The 12728-nt window shown below is 36.0% G+C and overlaps 1 protein-coding gene across 10 annotated transcripts in view; it reads left to right on the plus strand.

The window, feature by feature from the left end:
* YTHDC2 (YTH domain containing 2) overlaps positions 1–12728 on the plus strand; it is a 104841-nt gene that overhangs the window by 48847 nt on the left and 43266 nt on the right. For all 10 annotated transcript variants that reach the window (XR_006216016.1, XR_006215998.1, XR_006215997.1 and 7 more), the window contains 3 exons: positions 3673–3782; positions 5496–5788; positions 10056–10233. Coding sequence is in view for 1 of the 10 variants with exons in the window: in XM_042982477.1 (XP_042838411.1) it covers positions 3673–3782; positions 5496–5788; positions 10056–10233 (581 nt within the window). In the remaining 9 variants the exon portion in view is untranslated. The remainder of the gene's footprint in view (positions 1–3672; positions 3783–5495; positions 5789–10055; positions 10234–12728) is intronic.

Consider the following 12728-nt stretch of genomic DNA (forward strand, 5'->3'; position numbering starts at 1 on the left):
TTTTTTTTTTTTTTTCTCTTGCTGCCTTTAAGGTATTCTTTTCTCTTTATCTGTACTTTTTGGGCTTTTAATTATATGTTTGGTGGACCTCTTTGGGTTTATCTTGTTTGGAGCTCTTTGTGCTTCCTGGACCTGAATGTTGTTTCCTTCTCCAGTTTAGGGAAGTTTTCATCTGTTGTTTCTTCAAATAAAGTTTATGCACTTCCCCGCTGTCTTTTCTGAGACTCATATAATGCAAATGTTAGTATGCTTGACACTCTCCTTGAGGTCCCTTTAATCTATCCTAATTTTTAGAAATTCTTTTCAGTTTTTGCTGTTCAGCTTGGGTGATTTCTACTACCCTGCCTTCCAGATCGCTGATCCGTTCTGCATCATCTAACTTGATGTTGATTCCCTTTAATTTATTTTTCATTTCAGTTATTATATTTTTCAGCTTTCCCTTCATATGTACCATTTATTAAATAATCTTTATCTTCTTTTTGAAAGCTTGCATATTGTTGTATATTACATTTGCCATCTTTATTTTTTTTTAAATATTTATTTAAGTAATCACTACATCCAGTGTGGGGCTTGAACTCATAACCCTGAGACCAAGAGTTACCTATCTTTTAAGTGAGACAGCCAAGTGCCCCTGGCATCTTTGTCATTATTACATCTTACATTGGCATTTTTAAACTTTCTATATATTTTGTTCCTTTAAATTTTTGCCTTTATGTTGTGCCATCTTGTTTAGTAATTTTGTTTTTCAGTAAGTTCTTATGTCTGGTAGCAAAGGATCTCCCTGTAACTCTGCCTTTCTGTTATAAGCTATTTTTTATAATGTTTCCTATTTTTAATAATGAATATTCAGTAGTCATCTTCTTGTAATCTTTTCTGTAACCAATAGTTCTTTTGTGATTTTAATTAAGAGTTTACTTCTAGGAATATAGTATATTCTTCTATTCACCTTTTATTAAATTTAGCAATATCTTTTCTTTGGTAAGTTTTACAAAGGTTGGATATATTCTTACGATGATTCTTAAGATTTTGTTGTTGTTCTTGAGTTACTCTTTGTGTCATTTTCCTGCTGATCTTCTAGTAAGGAATACTATGTAACAGGGGAGTATATTTAAAATTTATTTTTTAATGTTTATTTATTTTTGAGAGACAGAGTGAGAGAGGGGGAGGGGCAGAGAGAGGGAGACACAGAATTTGAAGCAGGCTTCAGGCTCTGGGCTGTCAGTGCAGAGCCCCAACATGGGGCTTGAACTGTGAGATCATGACCTGAGCCGAAGTTGGACACTTAACTGACTGAGTCACACAGGTGCCCCCAGGAGAGTATATTGTATTTGCTCTTGCTTTACTAAGCTCTTACTAATCCTTTTGACTTTCTATTAACTTAGAGTACCTTTAAGTGGTAATTTTTAATTTGTTATAAAAATTTATTCCTTTTATTTCTTTTTCATGACTTGGGAAAACCATGTTAATGGCCTGCTTTTTCTTGTTGCATTTTAAAGGTTTAAATTCTAAAGTGATATTGATGATGACAGTAATTTTTGTTTTAATGAAAGTACTTGTATTAAAATAAGGTAGAAAGGGCACCTGGGTGGCTCAGTTGGTTGAGTGTCTGACTCTTGGTTTCGGCTCAGGTCAGGATCTCAGGGTTATGGGATCGAGCCCCGTGTCAGGCTCTGTGTTGAGCATGGAGTCTGCTTAAGATTCTCTCTCTCTTCCTCTGACCCTCTCCCCAACTTGCGCATGCTCTCCCTCTCTCTCTTTCTCTCTCTCTCAAATAAAAATAAATAAATAAAAAAGAATTCTTTTGAAATTTAAATTTTTAAAAATACTTACGTATTTTGAGAGGGAGCGCATGTGAGTAGGGGAGGGGAGAGAGAGGGAAAGGATAGGGAGAGAGAGAATCCCAAGCAGGCTCTGTCCTCTCAGTGCAGAGCCTGACACGGGGTTGATCTCATGAACTGAGAGGTGATGACCTGAGCCAAAATCAAGAGTCGGATGCTTCACTGACTGAGCCATCCAGTTGCTCCAGAATTGTTCTTTTTTTGAAGTTTTATTTTTTTAAATTTTTTTTATTTAAAAAAAAATTTTTTTTTAACGTTTATTTATTTTTGAGACAGAGAGAGACAGAGCATGAGCAGGGGAGGGTCAGAGAAAGAGGGAGACACAGAATCCGAAACAGGCTCCAGGCTCTGAGCGGTCAGCACAGAGCCCGACGCGGGGCTCAAACTCACGGACCGCGAGATCGTGACCTGAGCTGAAGTCGGACGCTTAGCCAACTGAGCCACCCAGGCACCCCTCTTTTTTTGAAGTTTTAAAACACATTTTGAAATTTATTAAATAGCTTGTGGGCATTTGTTCATATCAAAATTTATTTAGCCTGCTGTTGTACTGTATATATTTTCTTATGGGACTATCATATTTATCATAAGAATAAACCTTCCTTGGACTAAGGAGGACTTACTGCATTGCTCATATTTTGCTAGCGTTTTATTTAAAATTGCTCATTAGTGAGGTATGTATGTTGGGAATATTCAGAAATGTTTGTTTGTTTATTTATTTATATCAGGTTTTAGGATTAGTTCAGACTTGTCTCATGCAAGGAATTGGCCATTGTTTGTTTTCTTCAAAGTTTGAGAGACTTGATGAACTGGATTTCTGTGTTTGGTGTTCTTTCAGGACACCTTTGGTTTCTTCCTGAAATAGTCTGGGCTTTCCTACCTCTTGTTCTTTGTTTTGGTAATTTCTTTTTGTTTTCAGTTTGTTTCGTACAAAAGAATAGATTTCTTTGAATGTTTAAAATTTATTATTTTTTATGGATACTGGATCTTCTTAGATTAAAACAGTTTGTATTAATTTTTATAATCTTATTCTCAGCTCTGATTTTGTATATGGATTTGAGCTTCCTTCTCCCTTTATTAAACTTACCAGAGGGGTGCCTCATCTTTTCAAGGAACTGGATTATAGTTTTGACTACTGCCATTTTGTTTTATCTAATATATCAGTTTTTTTCCCTCACTGTTTTCTTCATTTTTTTTTCCTTTGGGGTTTATACTGTTTTTCTAAGATGTATTTATGGGTGTGGTTTCTCCTTTTCTTCTTTTAAATTGAAACCTATGAATTTACATGAGCATTTCTTGTTTTCTTCCCTTTTTAAATTATATTCTTAGTTTTCATCTTTATTCAGTTATTATTTAAAGATTTTGTTTTGATTTTTTTAAAGTTTATTTATTTATTTTGAGAAGGAGGGAGGGAGGGGGAGAGAGAGAGAGAGAGAGAGAGAGAGAGGTAGAGTTAGAGAGAGAATCCTAAACAGGCTCTGCACTGTCAGTGCAGAACTCGAACTCATGAACCTTGAAATCATGACCTGAGCTGAAATCACGAGTTGGATGCTTAACAGACTGAGCCACCCAGGTGCTCTTTGTTTTGATTTTTAAGTTATAGTCTTTTTTATTTTGTTGCATTTTGATTAGAGATTATAGAGATTATGTCTTGCTTCCCGCCCCCCGCTTTGTAAGTATTGAGACTTAATTTGTGAACTGCTGGCTTTGAAGAGCTCCACACCCAAACTCTTAGTATGGAGCATTTGTGTAAATACACATTATCTGTGTTTACTTACTTCTTTTGCTATATGGTGGTAAGAGTGAAATTTTTGCCTTTCAATATGTGTTTGAACAGCGGATGGTGTTCCTAATGACAGTAGTGATAGTGAAATGGAGGACAGAACCACTGCTAATTTGGCAGCTTTGAAACTTGATGAGTGGCTCAATTTCAAACTAGAGCCTGAGGTAAGTTGCTTTTCAGTAGTGTGGTAAGTTTCTTTCATTCTGGTAGTACGAACTGACATACAACATGATGAAAATTATATCTTTACTATTGAGCCCTTAGTACTTGAGAATATAGTTTGTTTTTCAGTTTTCACAGGGCCCTCATGCATTCTCTGACATACCCCATGGGGTTTATTTTAATAGAGGATTTGAAAAGCCTTGGTGTGGCAGAATCTGAAGCAGGCTCCAGGCTCTGAGCTGTCAGCACAGAGCCTGACACGGGGCTCAAACTCACAAACTGTGAGATCATGACCTGAGCTGAAGTCCGATGCTTAACCAACTGAGCCACCCAGGTGCCCCAGAAATGCACATTTTTGGTCAATAATATTACTGGGGGAAGAAAAGGAGGAGAATGTGCATTAAGTGGTGAAATCCACTAAATCAATATTCTGTTACACCAAACAGTTTAAAGACAAGGGAAATGTAATATAATTTCAGATTATATTTCATTTGGCTAAATTAGAGTTTAAAGTTGCTTTGCCATGTTGAAAGTTTGCTGCAATAATTTTTCACATAAACATTTAGACTTGAACTCTGAGACTAGATACAGCATGATTATTTAGCTTTTAAAATCTGTTAAATAGCTAAAAATTGACAATTTGAAAACTACAACAAAGAAAAAGTTGAAGCAGTGTGATTGTTACATCATTGAACCACTTCTAATTGTCAACTGTTAGTATTAAAAGATCATTCTATATCCTTTTTTGGGGGGATGTGGTCGGCTGAGCTGTCAGTAATTGACAGCTGGCTAGGTTTAACTTTTTTACTGTCTGTTCATTCATCACTTCAGCCGACAGTTGTCTCACTTCCCTTTTCACCAGCCATTCCCTTCACTGAAACTGTACTTGCCAAGGTCAGCATGTGCCCCACATTGTCCAAGCCAGCCTGCCGTCCTTGAATTCATTCTTTCTCTCCTGTTGGGCACTATTTATTGTCCATACCCTTCCTTTCATAATTCTGCCCTTCCCCATTTTTCCTCCTCACCCCTGTCCCAACTTCTTTGCCACAAGTTAACCGTGACATGAATCTTTTCTGATTCTTCTTCTTTCTTCAAAGGTCATTCCTTCTTAGGTTCTTTCACTGACTCTTCTCTGTGTGTCTGTGCCTTAAATGTTAGATGTTCTCCACTACTCCGGGCCTTTCTCTGCTCTTTTCATGTCTCTGTGCAATCTCCAGGGACCTTACCTCTCTGTGTAGATTCAGTAACCACTTAAGCACTGATGACTCCCAAGTCTGTCTATATTTTTAGCTTAGGCCTTTCTGTGAACCTTTCTGTGAATCTAGCTGCCTTCTGGGCATCATCATTTGGATGTTCTGTAGGCACTAAAGCACGAATGGAACTAAATGTATTTTTCTTCATTTACTATGCTGTTACCATTTCCAGTTTTAATCACACTCTGCCACACATTGTTTACTGTCTCTTCCATCGGACTGTTTCATTTGATTTGTGTCTCTAGTGCCTCCAATATGGTAAATAAGAATTTTTATCTCATTCGGGCAACAGAAAGAATGAAATTAATAGTAAATTACATAAAATGTAATACCTTAGAATACATTAACTCCTTACAAGTTGCAGAGTGTTCTTTGGAAACAGTTGCAGACTTTAACTAGTAAATGGGTGTCTCGCAAGTGGGGTATACATTTTGCTTGTACCTGTTTGAACTTTCATTACAGGCAGCCAGTTTATTGCTGCAGCTCAGACAGAAGTGGCACAGCTTATTTTTACGCCGAATGAGAGCTCCATCCAAACCTTGGTCTCAAGTTGATGAAGCTACCGTAAGAGCAATTATAGCTGTTTTAAGCACTGAGGAACAGTGTGCAGGTTTACAGCAGCCGTCTGGGATAGGCCAGAGGCCAAGGCCTATGTCTTCAGAAGAACTTCCTTTGGCATCATCTTGGAGGTCCAATAATAGCAGGAAAACTTCCGCAGATACTGAATTTTCTGATGAGTCTGCTACTGCAGAAAGGTACATTTATAACATTTTATCAAAACGGGGACATTTTCTCCAGGAAAATGAGTTATTTCTCATAGAATCAGATGTTTTGATAATATTTAAAAATTGCCTAGAGTGTACATAAAAGGTTACAATAAAATGCGAAGAGTGTTTTACTTTTAAAACATAGTTCTTGTAAGTAGTAAGATAATATGAGGGATTTTAAGCTACTGGTATCTGTGAGTCATTTAATAAGGAAATTTTTTATTGGGAAAGACTAAAAATGTTTAATTTCAAGACTTCACAGATTTAGGGTCTGTTAAAAAGATAGCAGTATATTAAAATTCTGTATTTTAGTTGATACATGGCAAGCAACATCTTTCGCATATGTCTTATAGCAAGAAGTATGGGTTATGGCCATTTAAAAGAACAGCCTCTTCACAAGTCTTACCTGGGTATCAGTAGTGCTGACTAGTATTCCTACAGAAGATCAATTATTCATTCACTTTCTCAGTGACACATTGAATGTGTGTTGTTCTTGGTGTAAGAGAGATAGCAGTGTACCAAACAGACAAGAGCTCTTCCTTCAAAGAGTTTTTATTTTATCCAGCAGAGACATATGATACAGAAGTAAACAAATTTACTCTAGTGGCAAAATCTATTACAGTTTAGCCAGGTTCTTCTTTTCTTTCTAACATTTAGCAATTATACATGGTATTTTTATTTACTATATGATTATTATTAATAAGAGAGTTCTTATATTGAATTATTTATCAAAAAACATATTATGATGATATAATAGTGGTAATAATGAATCATTGGCCATGATTCAGAAATATTTGTTGTGTAAAAAAAAACCCATTTGTTAGAATCAAATTTATATTTTATAAGAATCAGAATTTCTTTATATCAGTTTAAAATTTTTTTTACCCTGTTAGAATTGATAATGAACACGACATTCTTGCCTGTGATGCTAATTTCGGCAGTACTGGTAGAAAGTCTGTGTAGTAAGAATATTTCATTGTTAAAAAGAAAAATAGAACAGTGGAAACATAAAAGATACATGATGTTTACTGTTTTGTAAGGATCGAATGGGGCTGTTAGTACTTTCTTTTGGTCAGATTTGCACATTTGAATGAAGCATAAGGCTTCATTAGAAGGTCAGACTTGAATTACAGAGAAGTAATTCGTACTGGTTCCCAAGTTCTTCACATACTGCATTTGAGGAATAATTCAGTCGTTTGCCAAGAAAACCTTTTCATCATGTGCGTTCCTGAATGTTTCTCTCTGATGTAGGCCCTCCTGAGCGATAGAAGAGTGAAAAGCACATTTTCTTCTTAGACACTGCCCACTTTTTGGAAATATCGATCTAAAAGCTTACTCGAAAAATGGTTTAGAATATGGGAATAGATTTCCATAGACATTGCTAGGTGGTAGTGTTATTCCTAGGCCCATCTATAAAAATATGTTAGGTTCGTAGAGACTCTGTGTGTTGTGTATGTATGGGTCTGTGTGTATACATACAGATGTATATACGTGTGTGCCTATATATTCATACATACACACATGCACACACATTTTTAGGAGAAAGGCTACTTGTTTCTCAATAAAAGTAATACATGCTTATTTAGTAAAAGAGATTTAATACAATTAAAATTATAAAGTGTAATATTAGTTACAATTCAGATATTGTTTGTCTTATAAATTCAGTTTTTCACCTGTGATACCATTTTCATTTCCTTACAAGTTGTAGTTTGGCACTCTTCATTCTTACCTGTTGAACGGGGAGATACAGAACTTCATCTACTTTCAGGCTTTTGGTGTTATTGATAGATAATGCCTTGAAGTTGATATATTTGGTGGGGAAAAGAATGAGGACTCTTAGGAAAATTTATACTTGAAAGGAGAAATTACAGTCTGTGAGATTACTTCTTAGAGAAAAAGTATCTGTAGTTCATGTTTTCACTGTACATTGGCAAGATATATGGTACATAATTTAAAAAAATTTTTTTTTTTAACGTTTATTTATTTTTGAGACAGAGAGAGACAAAGCATGAACGGGGGAGGGTCAGAGAGAGGGAGACACAGAATCTGAAACAGGCTCCAGACTCTGAGCTGTCAGCACAGAGCCCGACGCGGGGCTCGAACTCACGGTCCGCGAGATCATGACCTGAGCCGAAGTCGGCCGCTTAACCGACTGAGCCACCCAGGTGCCCCACATAATTTTTTTTTAATTAAAAACTTTTTAAGTTTATTTGTTTTGAGAAAGAGAGAGCACGAGTAGGGGAGGGGGAGAAAGAGAGGGAGAAAGAATCCCAAGCAGGCTTCTTTCTGACAGTGTGAGCCCGATGTGGGGCTTGAACCCACAAACTGTGAGATCATGACCTGAGCCAAAACCAAGAATCGGACGCTCAACCAACTGAGCCACCCAGGCGCCCTCATAATTTCTTCAAATAAAAACATTTTAGGGTGCCTCAGTTGCTCATTTGGTTAAGCATCCAACTCAGTTCCGGCTCAGGTCATGATCTTAATGGTTTGTGAGTTTGAGTCCCGGTTTTACCGTCATTAAGTTCTTTTGCCTAATTTTCAGGTCTCTGAGGTTCTAGGGTAGGAACGATGGGATTTTAGGGGTTGAATTTAGATAATGCATTGGACATCAATTCATGAAGGAAAAAACCCCTGAAAGGTTGTTTTTTATGCTTCTTAAGTTGTTGATGATTCAGATGTGCATTCCTTATATATTCTTTTGTTAATACCTTTAGGCTTTAGCTATTTTATTTCATTTGTGAAAGAAATAATCCTGGATTAAAGATACTGATTAAAGCAGGGGCGAATTGTGGGGATAAGCTATTTTAACTTGTCTTGAAGGAAGAGTAATTATTAATTACAAGACTCTCTGGAAGCTTATGAATTATTGAACACATCGTTTTTTGTTTTAAACGCTTATTATAAATATTATTTAACACAGCAAACTAAATGATATACCGTAATGAACTCCATATCCGTATCTAACCAAATTTTCTTTGTTCTCTCCTGCTTTGTTTGTTTATATATTTTATTTATTTTTTTAAAAAAGTTTTGTAAATTTTTTAATTTTTATTTTGAGAGAGAGAGCCAGAGCAGGAGCAGGGGAGGGGCAGAGAGAGACGGAGACACAGAATCCGAAGTAGGCTCCAGGCTCTGAGCTGTCAGCACAGAGCCCAAGGTGGGGCTCGAACTCACGAGCTGTGAGATCATGACCTGAGCCAAAGTCACTGACTGAGCCACCCAAATGCTTCTGGTTTAGATATTTTAAAATAAATCCCACATATCATGTCATCTTACCCTTCCATATTTAAATATGCATCTCTTAAAAATAGAGGAATTTTTCCTACATAATCGAATTCCAATGATCAGTCCCAGTAAAATGGCTCATGCATTTCTCAGGGCGTCATGTGTCTTGAGTCTCTCGTGATCCAGAGCAGGTCCTCTTGACTCTTTTGAAGAAAGTGGGGTGGTGATACTGTGAGGTGTACCACATTCTGGATTTGTCTGTTTCTTCTTGGCATTATTTGTTGCCATACCATATATATTTTGTGTAAACTGGCAGTTAGCTCTCACGGCTTGATTAAATCCAGTATTTTGACAAGTATAATTTATAGGTGGTGCTGTGAACTTTACTAGTGAATGACTTTAGGACATACTCAATAGTATCTTTTCTTTTTTATGTCTGGTTATTCCACAAAGACATATACTTTTAGAAAAATTATAAAATTCCTGACTGCCAGGAATGTTAAAGACCTCTTTTCCTAAACCATCATACAAGAGGCTAGGAATTTTGTAAGGGAAATCCTACTTTGAGTATTTGTTAACATTAAGTTAAGGACTTTTGTAGATCGCTAATAAATATATTTTTACCTCTTTTTGTAAGTGTCCCTTAATGTCCCTGATGGTATTAAACTTCTAAATGTATGAGGGGGCACCTGGGTGGCTCAATCAGTTAAGTGTCTGACTTCGGCTCAGGTCATGATCTTATGGTTTGCGAGTTCGTGCCCCGTGTCAGGCTCTGTGCTGACAGCTCTGAGCCTGGAACCTGCTTTGGATTCTGTGTGTGTGTCTCTCTCTGCCCCTACCCCACTTGTGCTGTCTTTCTGTCTCTCAAAAATAAAAATTAAAAAACAATGTAAGAGAAGAATGAAATTCCCTTTTTAAATACTACTCCATAAATCATAACGCCCCTGAAACTTTGGTTTGAAATGGCATCTGCTTTCAATCACGAGCTTGTATGTAACTGATCTTTGCTTCCTCCTTCTCACTCAAGAGTATTGATGAAATCTCCATCTCCAGCACTACACCCACCTCAGAAGTACAAAGATAGAGGAATTTTACATCCTAAACGAAGCACTGATGACCGATCAGATCAATCTTCTGTGAAATCTACAGACAGCAGTAGTTACCCGAGTCCTTGTGCCAGCCCTTCTCCTCCACCCTCAGGAAAGGTAGGGTATCCACAAGTTGATCCCTAGCACATCTAATGTTGCAGATTTAAGCAAAATTATAGAACAGTTCTACTTTTCAGTTACTCATCATGGTCTTTGTTCTTGATATAAATTGAATCTGGTAAACTTGAAACACTTGAGTAAATTTTTTAGTCTTCCTTGCTTGCCAAACATTTCTCGTTGTTACCATCTTGGGATGTTTTAAAACTAACTGATCATTTACCGAGTTATATGCCATAACTCAACCATCTGTTTTTTCCTTTCTGTATCATTAGAACCCTTTTGTTAAAAAGATGGTCTCAAATTAGTTTTTTTTTTTTCAGTTATTTATTGATTTTTCCAATTCAGTGGTTATATTAAAAAAATACAAGACAGGGTGGGGTTAGGAAGATAGATGTTGGTAGGGAATTGAGAACTATGTATCTTTTAAAAAATTTGTAATACAAATGATTTCAAATGTTTAGAATATGTTACTTTTATTTCTCCTGTTGTTGGTACTGAGTAAGTATTTCATTAGGGTTATTTAGCTATATGTTGTGTTCTGGCGAGGAAAATATCTGCTGAAACACTCTTGTTAAATAAGAGGAAAATAAAATGTTTTTTTGTGGATTTGCATTCTTAGGTTTTGAGGTTTTTATTTTAAAATACCTTTATTTAGATACGCACAGTAAAATTCACCACTTTAAACTGTACAATTCAGTGAATTTTGACAAATGTATATAATTATGTAACTGTATCACAGCCAGGTACAGAACATTCCCATCACCCTTGGATCATGACAACCACTGAACTGAACTGCTCTCTGTCCCTAGAGTTTTGCCTTTTCTGGAATTTGCTGTAAATGGAATCCTATGCATGTAATTTTTTGTGACTGGCTTATTTCACTTTTGAAATTCATCCAAATTATTCAGTGTATTATTAGTTTATTACTTCTTTTTGCTGAATCGTATTCCACTCTTTGGCTCATACTCATAGAATGTTTATCCATTCACCCGTTGATGGACATTTGGATTGTTTCCACTTTTGGGCTGTTGTGAATAAAGCTGCTATAATATTTGAGGGCAAGTCGTTGTGTGTACGTATGGTTTCTATTCTTGGGTAAATACCCAGGAATAGGATTGTTGGGTTGTATGGTTAAGTGTACGTTTACCTTTACAAGAAGCTATCCCCACCATTTTCCAAAATGGCTGTACTTTTTTTATTGCCTTCCATCATCTATTGAGAGTCCCATTTACTCCATATTCTTGACAATAGTGATCTCTTTACTATTGGCCATTCTAGTGGGTATATAGTGATCTCCCATTTTGTTTTTAATTTGCACTTCCCTGATGACTAATGATGGTGAGCATCTTTTTATGTGCTTATTTACCATTCTTGAATTTTCTTTGGTGTGGAGTAGCTGTTCAAATTGTTCAACTTTTTGGTTGTTTATGGGTTGTCTTTTTAATTTAGTAGTAAGATTTAAAAATATATTTCTAGATACAAGTCTTAATTATATATGTTTTGCAACTTTTTCTAATAGGCTGTGCCTGCATATTCATTTTCTTAACAGTGTCTTTTGAAGAGCAAGTGTTTAATTTTGATAAAGTCTACCATATTTATTTTTTTCTATTTTGGTGTCATCTATTTTTCTATTATGGTTCATATTTTTTTGTGTTCTAAGACGTCTTTGTTTAACTCAGGATTACAAAGTATTTCTCCTAGAAGTGTGACAGTGAGAGCTCTTATATTTAGGCATATGATCTGTTTTGAGTTAAGTTTTGTTTATAGTATGGGTGGATCAAGGATCGTAATTTGGCATTTGCCTATACAATTGTTCTAGCACCATTTGTTGGAAAGATTCTCCCTTTCCCATTGAAATTATCTTGGCATCTTTGTCAAAAATCAATTGACTGTAAATATGTGGTCAATTTATTGGACTGTATCCTGTTTCATTGATCTGTATACTACTCTGTTTTTGCCTTTGCTACGGTAGTTTGATTATAGTAGCTTTATACTAAGTTGAAACCAGTTAATTTTTTTCTCCAACTCTTTTGTTCTTTTTAAAAATTGTTTTGGGGGGCCTGGGTGGCTGAGTGGGTTAAGTGTCCGACTTTGGTTCAGATCATGATCTCATGGTTTGTGAATTTGAGCCCCACATGAGGCTCTCTGCTGTCAGCACAGAGCCTGCTTCGGATCCTCTGTCCTCCCCTCTCTCTCTGCCCCTCTTCTGCTTGGTCTCCATCTCTTTCAAAAATACAGAAACATTCAAAAAATAATAAAAAAAATTGTTTTGGTATTCAGGGTGTTCTAATGGTCTTTCATATAAGCTTTAGAAAATGCTTGTTAATTTCTACAGAAACATATTTTGGTATTGAGTGGAATTGCATTGAATTTGTAGATCAGTTTGAAGAAAATTGATAACAGTTTTTAGTTTTATAGTCTATTAAGTGTGGTATATATATGCATTTCTTTTGATATTCTTTAATTTTTCACAAGTGTTTTGTAAATTTCAG

The sequence above is a fragment of the Panthera tigris genome, chromosome A1 (assembly GCF_018350195.1).
Source record: "Panthera tigris isolate Pti1 chromosome A1, P.tigris_Pti1_mat1.1, whole genome shotgun sequence".
In the NCBI taxonomy this organism is placed as follows: domain Eukaryota; kingdom Metazoa; phylum Chordata; class Mammalia; order Carnivora; family Felidae; genus Panthera; species Panthera tigris.